At 47.6% G+C, this 21,235-nt stretch overlaps 1 protein-coding gene across 3 annotated transcripts in view; it reads left to right on the top strand.

Moving 5' to 3' along the window:
* The first annotated feature begins 495 nt into the window (after positions 1-495).
* Cyfip2 (cytoplasmic FMR1 interacting protein 2) overlaps positions 496-21,235 on the top strand; it is a 119,588-nt gene continuing 98,848 nt past the window's right edge. For 2 of the 3 annotated variants that reach the window (XM_029546424.1, XM_021211866.2), the window contains exons 1-2: positions 496-600; positions 19,409-19,548. In XM_029546424.1, the coding sequence (XP_029402284.1) occupies positions 19,432-19,548 (117 nt within the window). In that variant the 5' untranslated portion in view covers positions 496-600; positions 19,409-19,431. Of the gene's footprint in view, positions 601-757; positions 895-19,408; positions 19,549-21,235 lie in introns of those variants that run through there. The other variant, XM_029546425.1, reaches the window with a different exon arrangement.

Below are 21,235 nucleotides of genomic sequence, written 5' to 3'. Positions count from 1 at the left end.
CTCACTTAGCCTGCTCCCTTCTTTGGGAAACCAGCTGTCATTGGACTCCAGTTAGGTCAGTTAACGCTGACAAATAAGCTCCAAGCGAGCAGAGGCTCTACTGTACACTAGTGCGTGCCTGGCTCAGGGCAAGATGCTTGGAACAAAACAGGTAGTCGATAAAGATGTGGTGAATAAATGACCATATGAAAATAATTTGACACCGGGGAGATGCGAAAGGAGCTGACGCTTCCTTCCTTCTGGAGTGGCAGGTGTCGCTGGTGATGCAGGCGGCAGCAGGAAAGTCGTCTCTCCTCCACCTCCAGAGTCGGGAGGCTGGATACTCTAAGGCTGGAAGGTATGGGTTCAGGAGGTTGCAGGTCAGGGGTGCGCAAGGAGCCCCTAGCTGCAGCCATTTCCGGCTCTTTGTGTGACAGCAGCCGCGGCGAAGGGGCTGGGCACCGCGGCCAGGGGAGGAGCCGCGGAGGCGGAGAGGCGGGGCCGCGGGCGGGGCGCGGCAGGCCGCTGGCGCAGCGGCGGAGCGGGGCTAAGCATCCTGCGCCCCGGCGCGGGGCCCTGCGGTAGCCTCGGGTCCCTCCCCTGGACCTGCCACCGAACCAGGTAAGGGACTCTCGGACACAACAGGGCTGATGCAGGGGACGGAAATGCTGCCTAGGCGGAGGATGCGCTCCTGAGGATGCGCGAGGGGCGGGTGCCACTTCTCCCAGCCCGCTGGGGGCGCTTGGCTTGGCGCCCGAGGCTACACGGCTCCGGGTCCCTGGAGGCCCGGCTACAGGCCCTGTGTTGTCCCTTCTCCCCTCGGCCGCGCCGGGCGCCCTGGGCAGGGAGCGTATTCCAGAAGTCGTGGGTACAGCTCAGAGCTCCGCGCAGCAGCCTCAGCCGCTGCCGCAGCAGGTGCGTGGCCTGGACTGGAGCCGCCCGCCCTAAAAGGAGGCAGGGATAGTCTCGGGGACCAGGGACACCTGGAGGGGCCACAAGCCCAGAGGGGGCCACATCCCTGCACCCACATACTGCAGATCGCCGGGCGGTCCCCGCCTCTGCGGTCGCGGCCACCATCATTCAGCCAAGGCCACAGAGAGCTGCCTGGGCCCGCCCGACAGGCAAGGGGGTACTGGGCGCCCGCGGTGAACCGAAGCCGGGTGGGGCTGGGGCCGCAGCGGCACGGTTTGGGAGAGGAAAGCTCTGATGAGCCAGGAGGCATGGCTGACCTGCTTCGAAGGGTTCTGGCCTATACTAGCGCCTCTTCCCTGGCTGGCTTTGGGGAGGAGAAAGGTGGGGTGATGGATTCCTAGGGGACAAGGTTTCCTTCGTTTTTAGCTGCCCACCTGTCTGTTGTGGGTGATTGCCACATCACCTACAGGAAGGTAAGCCCTCCTGTGTGTACAGGAAGAGGAGTAGCTTGTGGCTAAGGGTGGGGGCAGGGAGCATGGTTCAACCGACTGATGGTTTTCTCCCGCGACTGTCTGGGTGTTTTCCAGTCCAGACTTTGAACTTGGCTGGCCCAGTTCCTTAGTGCCCACAGCCCCACAGTTGGGCAGGAAGACTTAGGGATCAGGCTGCCGACTGACTGTTGGCACCTAAAAAACCATTTCTACCTCTTGACCCCTCCCCTTAGAAGTGACCAGCCTTATTCTTGGGCACAGGCCCTGCTAGAACCCTTGCCTAGCACTCAGTGACACCCCCCTGCCATTGTCAGAGGACAAAATATAGATTAATATCTATAGTCGGGATTATAAGTCCTTGAAGGTAGTTGTCCCCACCACCATCCCCCCTTCTGTGACTTTCTTCCCCCACCCCCTCCACACGATGCTCCGTGGGTCCCTTCTCTCCTGTCAAACTTGCTTGAGAAAGGAGCCAGTGAATGGTGTTTATCTTGAAGAGCTAAATACAAAAGGTTTTCCCATTGGATGCAGGGCAGGTGCTTCTTAAGTCATGGGATCAGAGAGGAAGCTGAGGATAGGAGACATTTTAATAGGCAGCAGAGCTGAAGTCAAAGTATTTGCTATCTCTAATGATTGACTTTCCGATGTAAGCTAGATGTGGCACTGATTCTGTGGTCAGAGCGGCCTATCTGGCAGCTGCCAGCTTCGTTTTCTGTCAGGGCTGCTTTGGCCTGGTGGGCAGGAGTACTGTAGGAGTGTGTATGTGTGTGTGTGTGTGTGTGTGTGTGTGTGTGTGTGTGTGTGTGAGAGAGAGAGAGAGAGAGAGAGAGAGAGAGAGAGAGAGAGAGAGGTCAGGGGTTACTGTCAGCAGCGGGCTTTTGTTGATCCCCAGTCTCCCCTTGTGGGGTGTGAAATGTGCCCGAGGAGAGTTCTTTACTGGAGCTAGCTGCCATCTGCCCTGACAGTTAGGAAGCCACAGACAGCACAGGGTTGCTTACAAAGCCAGTGCCCCTGAGTGCTTCTGCTTGCTGGGCCCCAAGCCGGTGGCATTAACCCACTAATCTTCTTTATTATAGTTCCTGGCCAGTTCTGACTGGCTGTATAGGAACCCAAGACTGCCTTGTTCCTTCTGTGGTGGAAAATGGAAAGAAAAAGCATGAGTTAGGCATTAGGCCAGAAGTGGGGGTGGGGCTGGGGGAGGGACACAGGTTTGGAGACTCTTGCTCGGATCAGATCACACGGAGAAGTAATTTAACAGCTAGCCAAGGGCCCCCAGTAACAGATCGTGCACCCTCCGATTATCGTGCCCCCTCAGTGGTCACTGGGCCTCTGAGGCTGCCATTGACCTGAAAGCTAAATTAGGTGATGAATAGGCAACAGGCTAATTAGCATTGGGGACAGCATTGCTGGAAAACAGTATAGGGCTCCTGTCCTCACATCTCAGCCCCAGCCTCCATGCTCAAAGAGGCTTCTTTGGGCCACTGTTAGCCCCAGGGTTCCACCAAGAGCCTCACAAAATGCCCTTTCTGTAGCCTCCATGTGGCCACCATAACAATGAGTCTATTTCTTTACTGGCAAGTATTAATTATTCACTTATAGTTGACGAAACCAGACGTCAGTCACCTCATTGGAGCCTTTGTGAAAGGCCTTTGGTCTTGTCAAGTTAAGAAGCAAAGCTATATCTAGGGTCCGGCGAATGGCCTTGCGATTGTAGCTGGAGGTGGTTGGTGGATGGGGAAGGCGGCAGTATGTGCCTTGCAGACTGTGAATCCTGTGAATCGGAGGCCAGCTGTGGTGGGGGAGGGGCCAGTACATCTTTGGATGTTCTTATTAAACGAAGGATGCACGAAAGCGCTGAATAGAGTGTGTGGCGCACAAGCGCTCTCCTATTTATATCCCTATTGCCGCGATGCATTATTTACATGATCACCAAGAATCTGGTTCCTGTGCACAGTCAATTCACGGGCCTCTCGGACCTCTCCCCTTCCGGGACTTACCCGAATGGCACTTTTTCAAGCGGACTTGGTCTGCTGGATCAGTTGAGGTACGTGCCAGAGACATTAGAAAGGCACGTGATCAGACAAGGTGTTGGCCAGGGCCTCACCTGGCAACTGCTGAAAGTGAATGTGGTTGAACTTGAGTTGGCAGGAGGACGGGGTGGGGGCAGGAGATCAGCGGTAATTCTCACGTTTCAGCACACCCAGCCTGGGGAGAATGTCTTCCTCTGTGTATTCAGCATTTTGCAACCAATTCAAAAATGTCAAGGGCAAGCTTGGCTTGAGTCTGGGACGGATAGAGCAGCACAGTGAGGATAGGGCTGGGGTTCCTCTTAGGCCTGCTGGGTGCCTTTAACTTGGCCACTGACTTTTTCTGACTTTAACAATTGAGCAATGGAAAGCAGTCCACTAAGCCTGTCACCTATCTGTTGCCACCAAAGCCCTGGGATGAGATAATGTCTGTGAAGCCCCAGGTGGAGAAGAAGTCATGGAAAGAGGAAGAGAGCGGGACTCCCGAGCATGCCTCTTTTGGATGTGTGCCTCTGTTCTTAAAGGAACTATTTATTAAGTGTATTTTGAGTGTCCATTTTAAGAGTTGGTTCTGTGGCTTCTCTGTACCTTGGAGCCAAAAGGAAACCGAAAGGCACTTTGTGGCTCACAGGTTCTCTAATGTCCTTATCTGTGTAAAGACACATCAGTGTGTGGAGGTTATGTGCCAGGATGCAAAAGTTCGGGTGGTAGCTTTGGAGCTATGGCTATTGTAAACTGGGTGTGTGATTTGCCACAGAAGACATCCGCTGAAGCAGTGCTTTTTAGGCCCTGGCAAGAGAGGAGAAATGAATCAAGTGCAGATTCTTGGGAGAAATGGTTTCAGGGGACAGGGCTGACGGCAGCAGACTTTCTCGAAGGGCTCATGCTGCCTGGGTGGCATTTTGAAAGCCTTGTGTCATCTCAGAAGCAGTATGATGACAGAGGAAAGCAAATAGAACCTCCCAAAAGGAAGAGACCCAGTGATGGCCTCATTGGGGGTGGCACATTTTGATTGGGTGCTGACCTCAGCAGCCAGTCTTCTCACAGTAGAAATTCTCCTACTCCAATCCCTAGGTGGACTGGAGGGACTTTGTATAGCTCTTTGCAAATCTCACAAAAATACACACGTCAAGAGCAACTTAAGGAAGAAAGGAAGGATTTCTTTTGGTTTGCAGTTGAAAGGGGTACAGTCCATGACAGCAGGAGCGTGAAGCAGCTGGTCACACTGTATACTGAGTCAGGGGGTGGAGAAAGATGAACGTTGGTACTCAGCTTGTTATTTATTAATCGTCACTGTCATCATCATCATCAACAACAACAACAACATTTCTTTCTATTTATTCTGTGATGAAGCCCGTGGGGAGGTGCCTCTCACTCAGTGCTGAGGGTAGACGTTCCCTCCTCAGTCAAACCTTCCTGGAGTCACTCTCAGAGTTTACATCCTGTTACGTTGACAGTTACGATGAACTGTGACAGGATGTGAGGCTTTCTACAGAAGGTAAAGGTGATGGACTGATGAGGAGACCTTAGGAAACTGCAAAGTTTGGACAAGTTTCCTCTAGGGGAATTAAGAAACAAGCTAGGTCTGACTGAGAGAATTGCCCAGCTTTCCATGAAGGCCGGTGCGATGGTCTATATCTGCTTGGCTCAGGGAGTGGTTCTATTAGAAGGTGTGGCCCTGTTGGAGTAGGTGTGTCACTGTGGGTGTGAGCTTTAAGACCGTCATCCTGGTTGCCTGGAAGCAAGTATTCTGCTAGCAGCCTTCAGATGAAGCTGTAGAACTCTCAGCTCCTCCTGCACCATGCCTGCCTGGATGCTGCCATATTCCTGCTTTGATGATAATGGACTGAACCTCTGAACCTGTAAGGCAGCCCCAATTAAATGTTATCCTTATAAGAGTTGCCTTGGTCATGGTGTCTGTTCACAGCAGTAAAACCCTAAGACAGCCCATAAACTCAAAGAGTATAGAGGGCAGACCCTCATCTCAGAAACTCATTATCTCAGTACTGAGGCATACTTCCGTTTGTGCCTTTAAAATGTGATGCTTTATGACTGACTCCAGCAGCGTGTGGATTGTGAGGTAATAATTACAATCTAAAAGTCTCCCTTCAATGTCCAAATCTGTTACAGCTCTGTGTGTGAAGGAGACATGATGGTACTTCTTATAGTAGGCAATAGGGACTATAGGATGGGAGAATCATCTACAGAGGTTTTCTTAGCTTCTTGAAAGAGTAGACAAGTAAGGCTTCTGTAGTTGTAGTGCCTCAAGGGACCATGATATTGTTTCAAATTCTTAAAAAAAAAAAACAAACAGGAGACATGAATTTGGGTCATTGGCTCATGTAGTCAATACATCATTAAACATTGACGAATATGCTGTGCCCAGTGCCCCTCCCCCTGTGCTAGTTGGAGGAGTCAGACCCAGAAAAGAAGTCTATTCCTGGCATCGGTGGTAACCCAGAGAGTTTGTAAGTGTATGAAGCGGTTAGTGACGGGATGAGAGACTGAGAGTTCCACATCATGAGTTCTGTGGGAGTGTGGGAGAGTATAGCTGCTGTGAAAGGGACTGACCTGTTTATTCTTGTTATTCTAGAACACTGGCTTCCACGGGGTCATTTCCGTACGAGCATGTAGCTTACTTCAAGCATTCCTCACCCCCAGTCCCCCACAATTTCTCCCCATCCCCCCTCCACATTAGTCCGGTCTCTCCCTCTAGACAGTTTGGCTTCTTCTTTCCTCCCTATCTGTTCATATGAGATTTTATGTATCTGTATAAAATCTAGGTCCCACAGATGAGAGAAGACATTTAACATTTGCCTTATCCAAGACTGTCTTAATTCTCTGGATTTGATGAGCTCCAGTCAAGTCCATTTTTCTGCACACGAAATGATTTTAGTTTTATGGCTAAAAACCCATTCCATTGCCTACATGAGCAACGTTTTCCTTACGTATTCAGAATAGGTCGATTGAGACTTGGGCCTGGATACGGGGTAGGATTTGAGGAGAGGAGGAAAGAAGCCACAAAGCTGTGGCTGCGGTTTGAGCAAAGGCACACACAGCCAGGATGTCCTTTAAGAGACTGGTGACCCTGTACACTCTGGCCAAGCTGCGGAAGTGTAGCATTAAGCATGCTCCTAATATGGCGACCAATGTCCCACCTAGCACCAGCATCATTTGCCTGTGGCTTAGAAAGGTCCAGGGAGAAAAGATCAAGTATAGTGAATTTTTTTTCTTTTCTTTTTTCTTTTTCTTTTTTAAAACGTACAAGCTGTACAGTAGTCACGTGATTGATGTGACTGTACCAATCTTTCCATGCTCTGCAGAAAGGACAAACGCGTTAGAAGTGATATGGTGGAGACACTTTGAAATCTCTCTTCCTGCTTTACAAAATGTAGCATGTTTGCAGACCTGGGGCTTGAACTGTGAGTTGCAACAGATTCTGCCACACAGCCTCTGACATCACGGTGGAGGCTACCGGCACTCTAGCTTGCCTATATTTTCGTGAGTGTGTGTGTGTGTGTGTGTGTGTGTGTGTGTGTGTGTGTGTGTGTGCAAATGGAGGCTGTGGGTTGACGGTGCAACCATGGCTATCATTCACTAGTGAGCCCCAAGAACTCAAGTCTCCAAGCCCCTCTGGCACTAGCATTACAAGCAAGCTCCACCAGGCCCAACGTTTACTGTTTAAAATATGGGTCCTGGCAATCAGACTCAGTTCTGAGTGCTTGCACACTAAGCACTGTGCGTTCTGAGCTGCCCCCCTCCCACCCCCTCAACCCACCCCCAGATCTCAGTCTCCACAGTTCACAGTGAGTGATTTGGGAGCCTAAGTCAGTCTCGGAGCCCTGTTCAGGTTGCAGGTCCCCAGTGATGGGGGCAAGTTCTGTATCCTCCAACCTAGGGACCCTGAAAATCCCCTATTCTTTTCCTCAGCAGATGATTCCTTTAGCCGGAGCGTCTGAAAGCTTGCTCCCCTCTCCACATACAAGTCCCATTGGGGTTCCTTGTGTGGCAGTGTACTATGATCCCTACTCAGGGCAAAATTAGGTGGGCACTGTGGATAGATGACCTCCCCTGCATAAAGGACTGGGGACTGTGGCCCTGAGCTTGTAGCATCTGCTTACTTTTTGGTTGTCACCAAAATGCCTTCCTCTACCCACTAACACAGGAAGCAACCGAGAAAAGCAGCCAATGAAATGGCAAGGCCCTTTGCCCCAAGGTCTATTTCTCTGCGTCTTGTAAAAAAACAAGCAGGTTGGATAGGCTTTCTGCAGGAGCTCAAGGGGAGGCTGACTGGGGCTTCTCTGCTCCACCCTCAGGTCCCCTGAGAAGAGAGCCACTGCAGGTGGCAGGACCTCTGCTCCCAGGGGATAGGCAATGAGGCCCTGCTTAGCCAGCAGGGGCTGTGTACTGCCAGGTGTCTCAACTGTTCTGCAGGTTGTTAATATTTCAGAGTAAAATTTAAAATTCTCAAAGCAATGTATGCATACCCTTTTGAAAAAAAAATAAAGTATTGAAAGTCTCCGTGGTATAGGACAGACAGAGCGGGACTTCCCTTGGGGGCTGGTTCTTCGAGTAGCTGCATCTTAGTCTCTGATGTGCTCAGACCACACTGCTCTAGGCTTAATTCTTTTCCAAATCGATCATCCCATTGCCATAAATCACAGCCTGTTCCCCGACCCACCTTAACTAATCTCCTGAGATCTCTGTTTTAACCTAAGTCACATTAAAACATCTATATTATTAAGGTTTGTCACTGATATGAGCAAGCCAAAAGTGATGTTCTCTTTCTTTTCTTATTTGGCGTTTTGTTCCATTGGAAAGTTTAGATTTTTTTTTTTTTAAATTAATGTCAAGTTAAATGTCCATTGCTGCATCAGACTCTGTTCCCTATCCAGCCAACTCACTGCATGCGAGGGTCACGCCCGGGCCCTGGTTTTTGTGTCACTGGGAAGAGAACTCTGTAGGTTAACTACTCTTTTATTTCTTGTTGTTTATTTTGAACTTCAAAATCTATCTTGCCCCTGCCCCAGCAGTTTCCTATCATCTGGATGTCTTTTCTGCAGAGTGGAGCTGCAGCAGAAGCACCGAGACGAGAACTGTGTGGTGGGCGTGGGGGGGGGGTGGGCGTGGGGCAGGGCTTGCACACCTGTCATTCCAACACCAAGAGATCTGCTGTGAGCTCTAGGCCAATGAGACTGTGTCTCAGAGAGACGACAACCAGGCGGGGGAGAGGCTGGACAGCCAATTTAGGGGTTTTCCATGGGACAGGGTGGGGTTGGCTGTCACTCTGTTTATCCCCCCCATTGTCTCCTGGTTCATCTCTGGCTCTCCCTGTCCCCTACTTTTTTATGTTATACCCATTGGTTCATAAAAGTACTAATTTGGGGGTGGGGCAGCTTTGTTAAGACATAGTTGGATTACCTGACTATTTAAACCGTACAGTTCTATAATTTGTAGTAACTAACAAATATTTTAGAACATGTCTGACATCCTGGAAAGAGACCTCATACACCGATTTCCTCCAAACCCACACCCAACTCTAGGCAACCACAAGTCCGTTTCGTGTCTCCATAGCTCTTCTAGACACACTGTATAAATGGATTCATACAATGTGAATCTTTTTGTCCTTAGCATGGTGTTTTCAAGGCTCATGCATGCATTTAGGATCATTGTATGTATCTGGACTGAAGTATGAATCTGGATTGCTGAATACTATCATGTTTACAGTGGTACCAGTTTTATTGCTGGGTCAGTTGAAGGACATTCAGAGTGCTTGGACTTCTGGACAGTTGTGTGTAATGTTGCTATGAATATCCATTTACAAAGTTTTAGTTTTACTATATTTTATCCACTTATTTATTTATGGGTTGTGTATGTGTATGCGTGTGTATGTGTGCATGTGTGTGTATGCATGCACATACATACATGAGCATGCACTCATGCTATATAGCAAGTTTGTGGAGGTCAGAGGACAAGTCGCAGGAGTCAGTTCTCTTTTACTGTGTGGGTCTCAGAGACCGAGCTCTGGGCACCAGACTTGTCAGCAGGCACCGTTACCTGCCCAGTCATTTCACCACCCCTCACAGCTTCCTTTCTAATCGGTCTCCTTGTATTTAATTGTATGTTTATGGGTGTTTTGCTTACATGTATGTCTGTGCAGTACATGCATACAATGCTCACAGCGTGTCAGATCCCCTAGAACTGGAGTTACAGACAGTTGTGAGCTTCTGAGTGGGTGCTGGGAATCGAACCTGGGTCCTCTGGAAGGCCAGTGCTCTTAACCACTGAGCCATCTCTTCAGTTCCGATTGTAGTGAGTTTACTTTGCCAAGTAAAAAGCAACATGGTTTAATTACAGAAAACAAAAACTTTCAACATTTTCTTGCTGTTGTTCCTCAGCATGTAACAAACTAATACGCCATCTGGTTGCATTGTGCTAAAATGTTCGATTGTTAAAATTGCTGTCTGAGTTACTGCATTTGGGGGGGAGGAGTGTGAAATGAATTTTGCTTTTTTTTTGTTTGTTTTGTTGTTGTTGTTGTTGTTGTTGTTTTTCGAGACAGGGTTTCTCTGTATAGCCCTGGCTGTCCTGGAACTCACTTTGTAGACCAGGCTGGCCTTGAACTCAGAAANCCGCCTGCCTCTACCTCCCGAGTGCTGGGATTAAAGGCGTGCGCCACCACGCCCGCCAGGCACGCGAAATGAATTTTGACTTGAGATTAGGACAGAATTTTCAACAATTTCCAAAATGGCTCTAAACATGCTTTTTCTGTTTGTTGTTGTTTCTTGTTTTGTTTTTGCGTTTGTTACTTAGTAGTATCTACTTCTGAAATGTATTTTCAGCTTTGACAATTAGAAAACCAGACTGTAGACAAACTGAAAGACATTGAAGATATCCTGCACCTTACAGTGTGGAATATTTAAGTAACAATAAATGACTGCGGTGGTCCACTGAGGTGGCTCAGTGAGGAATGGGCTGGCAGGGAGGCTGGAGATGCAGATTTGGGTTCCCCACAAGCAGGGTTAAAGGTCAGGTGGGCGTGGGAGCCTGGAGACCAGCTCCTGTGAGCAAGCTGCCTAGCAAGACCAGCCAACCCTGCAAGTTCTGAACTAGAGAGATGCTACCACTGTATATATGACAGGAAGTGGTTGTGGACTACATGCAATGTCAGCTTTGGTCCTCCACATGCATGTTCACACACACATGCTAACGTACATGGGAACATGCATCTACCTGTGTATGCACACTACACACATTTATCTCATCGTTGTGCAAACCGCTTTCATCTTTGACACATGATAGTTTGGTATGTAATGCCAAGAAATTGTTTGAAAATGAATTTCCCTACGATTTATGACCATTAAACATTTGATTTGCATACCTGTTTTTTTTTTTTTCTTTCAAAGATTTATCCACTCACTCATGTATAGGAGTACACTGCCGCTGCACAGATGGCCATGAGCCACCATGCAGCTGCTGGGAACTGAACTCAGGACCTACGCTGGTTCTGGCCCCACTGGCTGACAGCCCTGCTCAATTGCTCCGGCCGTTCGCTCGCTCCACCCCGCTCTCTTGGGCCCTGCTCACTCTGGCCCCACTCGCTCCGGCCCAAAGACCCATTCACTATTATTTGTAAGCACACTGTAGCTGTCTCTGGACACACCAGAAGAGGGCGTCAGATCTCACCACGGATGGTTGTGAACCACCACGCGGTTGCTGGGATCCGAACCCAGAACCCTCAGAAGAGCCCCAGCGCTCCCACCCACTGAGCCACCTCACCAGCCCCATACCTGTTTTATACACCTGTATACCCATAGTCTTCATTTCTTAGCTGGAAAGAGATCGTAAGAGAAAAAGTTTAAGAAGCCTCAGAATACGTTATCCCCTAAAAGCAGCTCCGAGTGGTTCCCACGGGAACACTGGGACAGCTGGGAAGCCTGGCCTTTGTCCGCGCAGACTGTTCCTGTATAGCTCTTCACACCCAACCCACTCAGCAGAGGCTGCGTGGCCCAGCGTGCTACACTCTGGGATCCCTGGAAGATGAGCATACATAAGCGTGTTCCTGCTTGGCTGGTTCTGAGGTCTGAAGGGGCTCTCTCTATTCCACAGGGCATGGTCTCCATGGAGTGGTACCCTGCTGTGGCCATTTTCTGTGCCCACAAAGCTTCCTGCCACCCTCTGCTAAAAGCAGGATGGATGGAGAAGCAGGCCGTACCCTTGGAATTTTGCTTGCTCACTCAAATGCTATCCCATTTTGTACTATTGGGACCCTTTTAATTGTTTTATATTTTAACATATCTTTGCATAGTATTTTCCTTATATATATAAATATATGTGCTTATGTAAGTATATGTCTGTCTGTGTGTGTGTGTGTGTGTCCTCTAGCTGGATAGCTGAATAGATGGAGAATATATTTCCCAGCTTCTAGATATTTGTGAATCTCCCAAATGACTGTTTCCTAATCTCATCTTTCCAACATAGGAGAGTTTTGTGGTCCTGAGGAAGTTTTGGAAAAGCAGCCAACCTGGGAGGGAGGTGATATGCTTAGCGTTTTCCAAAAAGATACAAAAGCAGGCATGGCCTAAAATAACACGGAACTAGAAAGAAAAATATCCTGTGAACCTGGCCTCTGCCAATCACTAGCATGAATGAAAGCATTTATTCCTCAGTAACGGTGAGCTGAGAGGAACATCAGATAGTAGCTGCTACCCTCTTGGATTTGTGGGGCAGTGCTGATGGGAAGTCAAGATGAAAGAGTCACACAGACATCTTAGTGACAACGCCTGCCTTGGTGGGGGGAGTAGGAAAATCTCGACCGTGTTCACCTACTCCGTGGTTTACACGCCATGACCTTCAGTGCTGGGCAGTGAGAAGCCACTGCTTTAGTCTGAGCAGAGGGCTGGATTCCCCAACAAGCCTGTTTGTTATTGTTGATTCTTCTGAAGACAGGAGATCCTAATTTGGCTGAGTTAGCCCAATCAGGAAGACCCTTTCTGCTTTAACCTTTATTAAAAAAAGTATAAGCCGGTCTTTAAAAAAAGAAAATTTAGTAGTGGGTGAGTGCGTGTGTGCGTTGTATGTGTGTGCACTGGTTAGTTTTTGTCAGTTTGACACAAACTAGAGTTACTTGGGCAGAAGGAACCTTAATTAAGGAATTGCCTCCATCAGCTAGGCCTGTGGGTGTGTCTGTGAAGCGTTCTCTTAATTGTCGGTGATGCAGGAGGGCCCAGCCCACTGTGGGTAGAGCCATCCCTAGGCAGGTGGGCCTGGACCTTATAAGAAAAGTAGCTTAGTAAGCCAGTGGGCAGCGTTCCTTGTGGTTCCTGCTTCCAGGCTTCTGCTTGAGTGCCAGTCTTGACTTGATGATCTGTCACAGGTAAGGTCTAAATGAACTCATTCCTCTCCAAGTGGCTTTTGGGCAGAGATTTTTTTTTTTCATAGCAACAAAAAGCAAACTAGGCGAGCATATGTGTGTATGCACTGCACGTGCAAGGAGAGTCATGTGCGCATGTGTGAAAGGCGGGGTAGCTTTGGAGTTGGTTCTCTTCTTTCGCCTTTATGTGGGTTCTGGGAACTGAACCCAGATCCCTAGGTTTGCACAGCAAATGCTTTGAGCTGAGCCAGCTTGCTGCCCGTCATGTTTTTCCATGGTGCTTCTCTTTCTGCTCCCACCTTACCTGCTGTTCTGCATTTGTGTCGAGAGCTCTCAGTCTGTTACAGAGAATGGGGGCTTGCAGTGATTCATGAATTGTGACTAAGCTGATAATTCCTACTTTCATCTTCTGACAACTTATTTCCTGAATGCTTAATCTGGCACAGGCTGCCTTGTTCAGTATTCTACATGCTGAAAAGTTATAAAATGCTCAGAACAAAGGACGGGCACTATTCTAAATTGTGATCCTTTTACAAATAAGGAAACTGTGCTTCTGAAGGGGTTAAATAACAAGCTTAGGGTCCAGTGGCTATTCAGTGCTGAGCAACAGGTTCTGATCCAGCCCTCAGACCCACCCACTGCTATTCCACCTTGACAAAACTGCCTTAAGTTCTCATGCCTTCCAGAAATTGTTAAAAGGAGCATAGGAGTGAGATCCTACTTTAGCTGCAAATGGGAGACCCTGCACTTCCAAAGCCAGGTTCTCCTGACTCCCGTCATGCACTGGTGCCAGGACTCACCCCGCTGTGTTGCCCTCTGTCAGTCATCTAGCCTCAGACTTTCCCTCTCAGAAGCAAACTACTTAGCAACAGAGCTGCTTCTTCTCTTGGGGCAGCCAGGCCAGGGGCTTTAAGTTGGTTGTGAAGACACTGAATTAAGCAAACTTCCCTGAATCCTCAAGCTGAGAGACCACGACTGCCTGAGGTGAACCAGGCCTCCAGTGAATTTGGAGTAATTTATTTCTCTCTTTTCTAAAATGACAAAAACGGCCCATGCGCATGGACTTTTCTCAGGTTGCATAACAGGCTGGCCTCCGGGGCCAAAAGAAGGCACGCTTGGTTTCACGTATACCTCTATTCAAGCTTCTAGAACATCGTCCTTTCTGATTTATGTGGGTTTGGCACTGACTTCCAGCACTTGAACTAAAAATGTCTGATTTCCACCTCCCTTAGGCAGCGGATGAGCTGCAGAGTCAAATCCATTGCAGAAGCTGTATTTCCAAGAAGAAAAGAAAGGCTGCCTTATGTAAACAAAGACTTTTAATTGGTTGGTTTTATTAGGCAGCCCACTTACTGACTTTCTTCAAGGAAACTATGGGATGCTACTATTTTGAAGGGGAACACCTTAAGGGTTACTCTGGTAAATGGATGTTTTTTGAGCCTATGAAGTCCTGAAAGAAGCCCAGGTTTTAGGGGAAAGGTGAGAGAAAGGACCATGGTAAATGACAGTGGGGGCAGGGAGGAAGGGACAAGGGAATTCCAATAAGAACTGGGTGCTAATACACTGAGCTGGAGGCTTTTACAGAAAGTTCCAGGCAGACACACTATTGTATGGGGGGGGGGAGAGAGAGAGAGAGAGAGAGAGAGAGAGAGAGAGAGAGAGAGAGAGAGAGAGAGAGACCTTACCACCTTACCAGCATCACAGGGCACCAACAGTTCTTACTCTTGCCTGATTTTGTAAAAGACAAATCACATGAATCGGGGAGCAAATCTGGGTGCAAACTTGGATCCCCGGGTTTGGCTGCAAGCCCCTTTACCCACTCAACCCTCGTTCTTTTTCTTCCCCATCTTGTATTATTGGGAAGTAAACCCCGGTGTCATGTTGTTCCTATTTCAGGAGATATTTCTAGAAAACACTTCTAAAACATAATTCTGATACTACATTTCAGCTAAAATAGCAGTTTCTCCCTAGTATCAAGAATGCAGTCGGGATTCAGTTTCCAGTTTGTTTGTTTTTCCCCAAGGGTTACGGTTTTGCTTTCCCAGTGGTGAGTTCCAAATAGTTGAACCAGGATCCAAACAAACTTTGTGTCGGGTTACTAAATCTCACAGCTCCTCACTGCTGTGCGTCTTCCCCATCCTTCATCCCTGCCCCCACCTTCCCCCCACACCCCCTCCGCACCCCTCTGTCCCCTCCACCACCCCCCCACCGCCCCTTCAGCTTATTTGTTGAAGACATTGCATCACCTTCCATATTGATTACGTGCCTGTGATGTGTTATAATGTGAAATGAAATCAAAGGATTGAAGAGATTTTGGTGTTCCTTTTGGGGTCAGTCTTCTTCCCAGGTGATGGTGTATCCATCCATCAGGCAGCGTGTGGTTCACCTGGCCGTTTTCATTTAGGGATGCTGGCCCCCTTGAGGACCAGAGCATAGATCCATTTATTCATTAGGGGTTGGAAAGCAGATGTTCCAGTTGGCATTGACTCCAAAAGGAAAACAAATTGTCTTCTTTTTTTTTTCCTTCTGAATTGATTATCCTACCCAGAAGTCTATTTGAGTTAGGAAAGGCAAGTTATCTCATTGTGTTTTCCCATTTTCTACACAGCAGTTGGATCACAGGCACTATCCAAGTAGTAAGAACCAGGTTTTGATTTGGTAGCTCTATGGTCTCGGTGACATGAAGGCATTTACTCTTGTTCTGGTCTCGGTGACATGAAGGCGTTTACTCTTGTTCTGGTCCACCGTGGCTTAGGTGATGAATACTCAACACCACCAGGAACACATCTCACAATCACTATTTTCCTCATAATACATTCAAACATCACAGTAATACACCAATGTGGCATTGAGAACAAAGTGAATTTGTGTTTTTTTAACCTTCCTTTCCCCTTGCCTTATTTTAGTCATTCCCAAGATGTATCTACCACCCATCTGATTACCGAATTAGAAGCTGGAGAGATGGTTCAGAGGGTGGGAGTGCTTGACACCAAGCACCCATGTAAAAGCCAGTAACCCCAGGGCTGGAGAGGCATAGACAGGAGACTCTGAGGTTTTCGTTTTTTGTTTTTTGTTTGGTTGGTTTTTTTGTTTTTGGTTGGTTGGTTGGTTGGTTTTTGCTATCAGCCTAGCCCTGGATTCAGTGAGAGACCCTGTCTCAAGGAAGCAAATAAAGTAACGGGAGAATAGGAGATCCACCAATGTCCCCTTTAGCCATCACAGGCACTTAACACACACATGTGCATGTATGTGCACACACAAATACTGTATACACACACACACATCCAAAGCATAGAATCACTTGGAACATCTCCTTTTGATGTGGCTATACCAACAATTTGTCAACATACACACTCATTTCTTTCTTTCTTATTTTTTAAGGGTTTACATTTTAAGTTTAATGCTTATTTTATAGCAATGTTAAATCTGGGAAGCCAGATGTATGCCGGGAATGCTAGACCGTTTCTCTGGCCCTGAAGGCCTCACCTTTCTTCCTTTTCCTTCCTCAAAGCTCAGCTGTCTTTATATAGCCCGCCCTTACAGATCTGTTTCAGTAAGTGTGTTTGTGTGTGTGCATACATCCTCCTCTCAGATAAATGATGTGGCCCACATGGGCTAGCTGCTGCTTGCTGCCTGGGCTTCACTGAGGAGGGCTCCAGCAGTGCCATAGCCTGCACTTTTCAGGCTGCTGCAATTACACACTTTACACCCAACCAACAGTGTGATCGAAGCCTGCTCTCTGCAACGTGGCCAGTGGCATGGTGATCATAGCAGTTTGATCAGTAAATAGCTGTCTGGATTTCTTACTGCAACAGAACAGTATGCTTTTTAACTGATGTCATCTTGGTCTTAGAAGTGGAGCCCCAGCAGATATGGATTAAGATGTGTATGTGATTCTTGGTGAAAACAGAGCCAAACCCCATTAATACCATGCTTCTAAATACTGACTGTCCACTCGTCTATGGAGCAGAGACCCCGTGGCTGATAGGATATGCAAGCGGGCTAATGCTAGCTGTGCCCGGCACCAAGGAAGGTTTATTAGTATTGTCTGACATAATGAAGGGAATCGTTGGGCTTTGTAGTCATAGATCATACACCCTATAAATTATTATCCCTCCCTCAAGTAGGCTGAGTAGAAATGAGAGAGAAGCTGGAGAGATGACTAAGAAGTCAAGAGCACATATTGCTTTTGCAGAGGACCCGAGTTCAGTTCCCAGCACCCACATCTAGAGGCTCACAGCGGCCTATAGTTCCTCTGGGGGATCTGACACTCTCTTCTGGGCTTCACCACCACCTGCACACATGTGCACATACCTACACACAGGCACACATGCATACACATAATTTGTAAAGTATAAATCAAAGAATATTAATGCAAAGAAGAAAAGGAGGAGGGAGAGAAAGAGGAGGAGGAGGCGGCGGCGGCGGCAGAGGAGAGGCTCTGGTGTGGCCTGGCAGTCATGCTACCGTAGACCTGAGCACCACACTTAGAATTTGAGTCTGGATGAGAAGAGAGGCCGAGGGGAAGGTCACTGCTGAGTTCCAGGTGTCCTTCCTGGAGGCTGGCTGGGCCACTGGCAGGGTACATTCCCAGAAGGTACTTTTGAAATTCACTGGAGTGTGAATTTAGTCAGCTGCTCCGTAGCAGCCCAGCCCCTATCTGCCTTGCCAACCTTGGACCTGAAGGAAATGTCTGTTTGCAGTGGGATCTTGGGTATACACTCCAGCTCTGTGCAGCCCCTGTGGCCTGGAATTGGACACCGTTTTTTCAGGGCGCAGTCCCTGGCCTTGAGAGATTCCAGCCCTTGAACCACACTTCCACTGGGCTAGCACTCCTCTATGTGCTCTTATTCATGGAGCAAAGGTTTGGCTTCCTTGTCCCTGATCTTTCTGTAAGCCTTGGGGTTTTTGTGGTTGTTATCATTCAGCTCTGCTGTCTTCGTCATGACGGACTCCTCTGGCCTTATTTCTTTGGGATTGAAATTTTGATCTCTTTAAGAACAACATGGGGCTAATGGAGTTTCCTTTTTCTTTCTTCAAAGGTTTGGGGGTTTTTTGTTTGTTTGTTTGTTTATGTTAGTGCAGAAGAGGGCACCAGATTTCCTGGGGCTGCATTCACAGGTGGATATGAGCCAACTTGGGTGCTAGGAACTGAACTCGGGCTTTCTGGACGAGCAGCAAGCATCCTGGTCCACTGAGCTCTCTCTCAAGACCCAAGCTCCACTTTTCTTACCCTCAACTAGATGTATTTAAGATTTTTCTTCATGCTCTTAAGTCCTAAGTAATTACCACTTGTGTTTGAAATCACACTGTAGCTATGAGTAAATTCCGGGTGCTCATTGGTTTCAAAGCAGTGACTTTGGGGGTTCCAATTTGCATGCTTGATTTCTAATCTCATTGCAATGTAATAACTCATGGTGTTGGTCTTTGTTTCATTTGAGGGGTGCAGTGTGAAGTCAGTCGCTGTGTAACCAGGCAGGCCTACAACTTGCTGTGTAACCCAAACTGGCCTCAAGTTCTGGATCCTCCTGCCTCAGCCTCCCAAATGCTAGGATGACAGGCATCTGCCACCATGCCTGGTTTAAGATATTTTCGGAGGCGACTTACAGGAACACGACTTATATCCTAAGTCATACATTAGAAGCTTTTGATCAGTTTTCACCTGTAAATTTGTGTTAAAAAAAAAATGAATCCTCTGCTCAACAGGGAGCTATATTCTTAAAGTAGCAATTAGCTTGGGTTGGTTAGCTGCCCTGATTACTCCTTGCTGCTTCGCTGCCTGGCAGAGTTAACATCCAACCAGCCCCATTCTGCCTGGGTCCAAGACGAAAATACCTACCGAGGCCTGGTTACTTTGGTGTGGTCCATAAACTGTCCCCAGGCCAAGGGAAGACATGGCGGCTTCTTCATTGACACAAACAAGGCTGGTTTATAGGAGTTAACAGTTATATAGTCCCTGCTCTATTAACCTATAAAACCCAGGCCCAGGTCCCCTTGATCATCCTGGCTGTTCCGTGATGGATATTTATCCTTTACCATTATCTAAGAATGGAATTGATGAATGTCCTTAAGAAGAACAGGAGGCCTGGCCCATGTCCTTGTGCCCGGTATCAATCCAGATTCTTGGCATGCTTGACCATGTGTGTGTCACATGTCACATTACTTCCCAGAGCTGTGCTTCACCACCTACCTCTCGTGTGGGGACACACTCTAACTTGCATGAGGCTCAGCCGAGATATCCTCAAAATGTACATATTACCTAATTTATTATTTTTGTGTGTACATGATGTAGTTGTGTCTGATTCATGCCATGGTGGGTGTGTGAAGGTCAGAGGTCGACTGGTGAGAATCGGGGATCTCCTTTACCATGAGGGTTCCAGGGATCAAACGCAGGTCATCTGGCTTGAAGCGAGTGCCTTTACCCACTGAGCCATCTGGCTGAGCGTGAGACTCAGATTTTAAAGGTGTAGGTAGGTAGAAGACACCTGTGAAGAAATAGTATTTGAGAGTGACCTTGGTGACCCTTGACCCTTTCTGCCTCCAGAAGGGACTTGGACAGGATGAGGACAAAGAAATTATTTGGAGGTGTCTGAAATCCTCCCGTGTCATTCTCTCTTCTCCATCAGTGTGAAAGACAGGCACCGCAGCCATGACCACCCACGTCACTTTGGAAGATGCCCTGTCCAACGTGGACCTGCTGGAGGAACTGCCCCTCCCAGACCAGCAGCCATGTATCGAGCCCCCGCCATCCTCCATCATGTACCAGGTAATGGAAATAGCAGTGTGCAGTGGAGAGACCTGGATTCCAGAGGTCCTGCCCTGAAGTACAGGGAAGAGGGGGGGGGTCTGTGTCGAGAAGGTGAAAGGTCAGGAGCTGATGGAGTCCCCGTGCACTCTAGGATCCCGGTGGAAGGGATAGATTAACTAATAAATGTGTGCCAGGACCGTTTCCCTCCCCTAGGGAGAGTTTGTTGATCTGTTCTGACCCCGAATTCCTTCTGGACTGTTCCTGCTATTGCACCACCCGGATTATGGCATCCCTGAACTCATGAATTAAATATCGCAGCTTAGAAGCCTCTAGAGTCTGCCTGGGTAATTACTTTCCCTTCATGTGCATGACAAGAGCTCACATAGGCCCGCGTGGCAACCCATGGCTCAGGGAAGTGGGTCACAGTTACTTGCTTTGGCCCTAGATCAGATCTTTCGATAAACCACCATCCCATTACATACAGCTATGTCTCTGGCAGGCCCAGTAAGGAGTGCATCCATGCAGCTAGAGGCAGCCTGGCCCAAGCCCCTTGTCTGAGTGTCATGTTCAGAAGGAATGTGTTCATTGGGAAATTGGGGCTACATTGGGCCTTTTTGCTAAGTCTTAAATGGCGAACTAAAGAATAAATATAATTAAATTTTTTTCATTTCATTCAATAATTACATATATCAGTCACAAACTTGAAGATTCATTTCCTAAATTTGACTTATCAGTAGCTTTTAACATAGACCACAATTTCAACTCTATAATCATATTAATTTTAGTTATATATAGAGAGATTTTCGTTATAAACAAAATGGAAAAGTGTAACATAGAAATTTCTTATCACAGCATACTCTTCTCTGTTCATGAACATTTTGTTTTACTAAGTATATATGGTATATATTTATTCTTTTTACTAAAATAAGAATTCATTTTGCATATATATATATATATATATTTCTAATTCATCTTTTCCTTAACATTCATTGTTGAACCAGCTGTGGTGACTCACAGCTGTAATCTCAGCATTCAGGAGGCTGAAGGAAGACGATTGCTGCGAGTCTGAACCAGCCTGAGCTACAGAAAGGACTTCTGTCACACAGAAAAAAAAGTCACAGGGAGAAAATCTCCTCCTGTGGCTATTACTCAGGCATCAGTGAAGTAATGCCACTTTATCATTAGGCAGCTCGTGGTCCTTTCCAGCCTGTTGTACACACTGACATCTATTTCAACCTTTGCTGGGTGTTTCCATCTTCCCAGGCTGTTGTTGTAAAAAGTGCAGTGGTGGCCTGACTTGTCCATTGACACCTGTACACCCTCAGGCACGCATGTCTGAATGGCTGGATAAACGCCATGCACACCTTGACTTTTAGCAGCTGTTTGGGCTTGCTTAGTTAGCTGGAAGTATGGTTTCCTTGTGCTTAGATGTTTTTTGTTTTTTATATGACATGCATATAAAACAAATTAATGTCAGTGCATTTATCACATGAATAAATAGGCAAAGTTTATCAGTAAAGCCTTATTAACTGGAATTTAAAAGTGTCAATTCGGAATTAAATGGTTACCTCTGAGACTTGGTTGAGTGAAACCAGTTACCAATGAGAAGTAGGCACTGCCTGTCTGCCCTTAGCTGAGCAGGGGGTAAGGGGTAATATTTAAAGCCACCGGGCAGTAGCTTTCCACAGAAAGCTCATGGGTTTTG

Source organism: Mus pahari, chromosome 14, assembly GCF_900095145.1.
Source record: "Mus pahari chromosome 14, PAHARI_EIJ_v1.1, whole genome shotgun sequence".
Lineage (NCBI taxonomy): Eukaryota > Metazoa > Chordata > Mammalia > Rodentia > Muridae > Mus > Mus pahari.
This window is presented reverse-complemented; position numbering and strand designations above follow the sequence as displayed.